At 28.7% G+C, this 2,107-nt stretch overlaps 1 protein-coding gene across 3 annotated transcripts in view; it reads right to left on the reverse strand.

The window, feature by feature from the left end:
* The window catches only part of LOC109859725 (atypical protein kinase C), a 21,641-nt gene that overhangs the window by 18,404 nt on the left and 1,130 nt on the right, over window positions 1-2,107 (reverse strand). For all 3 annotated transcript variants that reach the window (XM_020438252.1, XM_020438254.1, XM_020438253.1), the window contains exon 3: window positions 605-813. In XM_020438252.1, coding sequence (XP_020293841.1) covers window positions 605-813 — 209 coding nt within the window. The remainder of the gene's footprint in view (window positions 1-604; window positions 814-2,107) is intronic.

Consider the following 2,107-nt stretch of genomic DNA (forward strand, 5'->3'; position numbering starts at 1 on the left):
ATCTACTAATATATATAGTAACATATACTATATATATATAATGTATATACTAATATATATTGGTCAGTACTTAGCGGCTTTCAGAGTGTCATCAATGTTTTGTTAAATTTGCTGCTGTGCTCGCGTGTTTTCTTTCGATCTTAATTCAGTTACACTGATGAAGGTCCAAACCCGGGACCGAAACGTCTGATTAATATTTAATAAATTACACTTTCTATACACGAACAACCAGTATTTTAATGCTCGTATCGGCCAATTGTTCACATTCTAATATATATTATCTACTAATATATATATACTAATATATATTATATATATTAGTAGATAATATGTATTAGTAGATAATTGATTGAAAATATAGTTTTTTTTGATTGATAAATCACTGTTCTATTCTACACGCAGACTGTATAAGCATTAGATATTGCGTCACTTTTATTTATACTATATAAAACCACTTAACATGCAACTGACTACCCACATGCAATATGCGGCTTTTAAACGGCTAATGAGTTTACTTGTTGCATTAATACGTTGATAAAATTGGAGCAACACGCAAGACACTTGTGAGATCAGTATTTTTGCTGGTTTACAAATTTGTACTGACCATGTATCGTTATTTCCGTATCCTTCTCGAGTTCGTACAATCTCAGCGCCTCGTCCAGTTCCTGTTGAGAGACGATTCTACACGGATCGCCTTCCTCATCCACCCACTTCATCGTAAATTTTTCGCTTCCAAGAGCGCATATTGTTCGCATTTCTTCGCGCAGCGTGTCCACCGAAATTCCAGGAGCGATGTACGTGATTTGCACCTGCCTGATATAGAATAAAAAATTTATTATCATGCCGTACATATTTAAACATTTATATATTAAAATTTATTAGGAAGTGTCAAATATGTGTGTCAAACACTGGTATGTGTAATATCAAAACATAGCGTTTGGTAAATCTTTTTAATGTAATAATTAACAAACATCTTGACTGTGAATTTAGGATCTTTATTATCTTGTGATTATAAATTATTGCTCTATTATCATTTCTCTGCAATTATGTGCAAATCTGCTCAAATCTGTCACGCCAAGGACGAGGCTTTGCGAGTCATCACAACTAAGATGTATAAATAAATATATTAAAAGAAATAAATTGGCAAAAAATTAACTTGGCACTTTTTCTTTGATTATTTACTTCTGACATTTCTGACAATTAATGTTTTTTTGTCATTGATTTGTTACTTTGTTTTGATACTTTTGTTTTTGTAAAAATTCTAATTTTAATTCTAAGATGTTATGCGTTGTTTGTGTATCTACTCGGATTTCTACTAATATATTTTTTATCAAAAGTATTTATATATTTTAGTTGAGATGACTGTGTCATAAACCTTATCCTTGATATGGATGTTTAAGCTTAACAAATAAAATTGCTTGCAGACTCAATAATAAAGCGATAATTTATCAATCAAAGTAACAAAGATTTAAATACACATATTGATCAATTCACTAAAAAAGATAATCCAAATTCGAAGTTAAAACATCTGTACATTGTTGCGAAGAATATAGTTTTCTTTTATCACGTAACAATATCAGTGTTTGACTCAAATTGCTTTTTCTTATAAATATTTTCTGAAAATTCATTTCAGAGATATCAATCTACAGTTAATTGTATTATATATATATACATATTATATGATTTAACACATCCTATTCTTGCAAACATAAAAAAAAGTAAACAACAACTAAATTCTCAATGTTAGATTTTGTAAGAGAAAAACAATTTTATTCTCAAATATTCTCAAAACACGTGTGTTGTAAGTTTCGATAAAATATTCTTTTAAATTATTATTCCTACAACTAAAAGTAAATTTCTCTTCCTGTGTGTGATTTTATATTTTTATATCTTTTATACTTGTGTTACTCTTTCTCTAAAAAAAAATAAAAACTTGAAGAATTAGTTGTACCAATTTATCATATTTAACACATTGTTGACCGGTCACGAGTTAACTCGTGTTTTTATGGCCGAACGTTGCTGACCGGTCACGAGTTAACTCGTGATGCGTTAAAAAAAAAATAAAAATAAAATTAAATAAAATTTATTAAAGTTTATTTTTATTGTT

Source organism: Pseudomyrmex gracilis, unplaced genomic scaffold (genome assembly GCF_002006095.1).
Source record: "Pseudomyrmex gracilis isolate BER0280 unplaced genomic scaffold, ASM200609v1 scaffold_280, whole genome shotgun sequence".
Lineage (NCBI taxonomy): Eukaryota > Metazoa > Arthropoda > Insecta > Hymenoptera > Formicidae > Pseudomyrmex > Pseudomyrmex gracilis.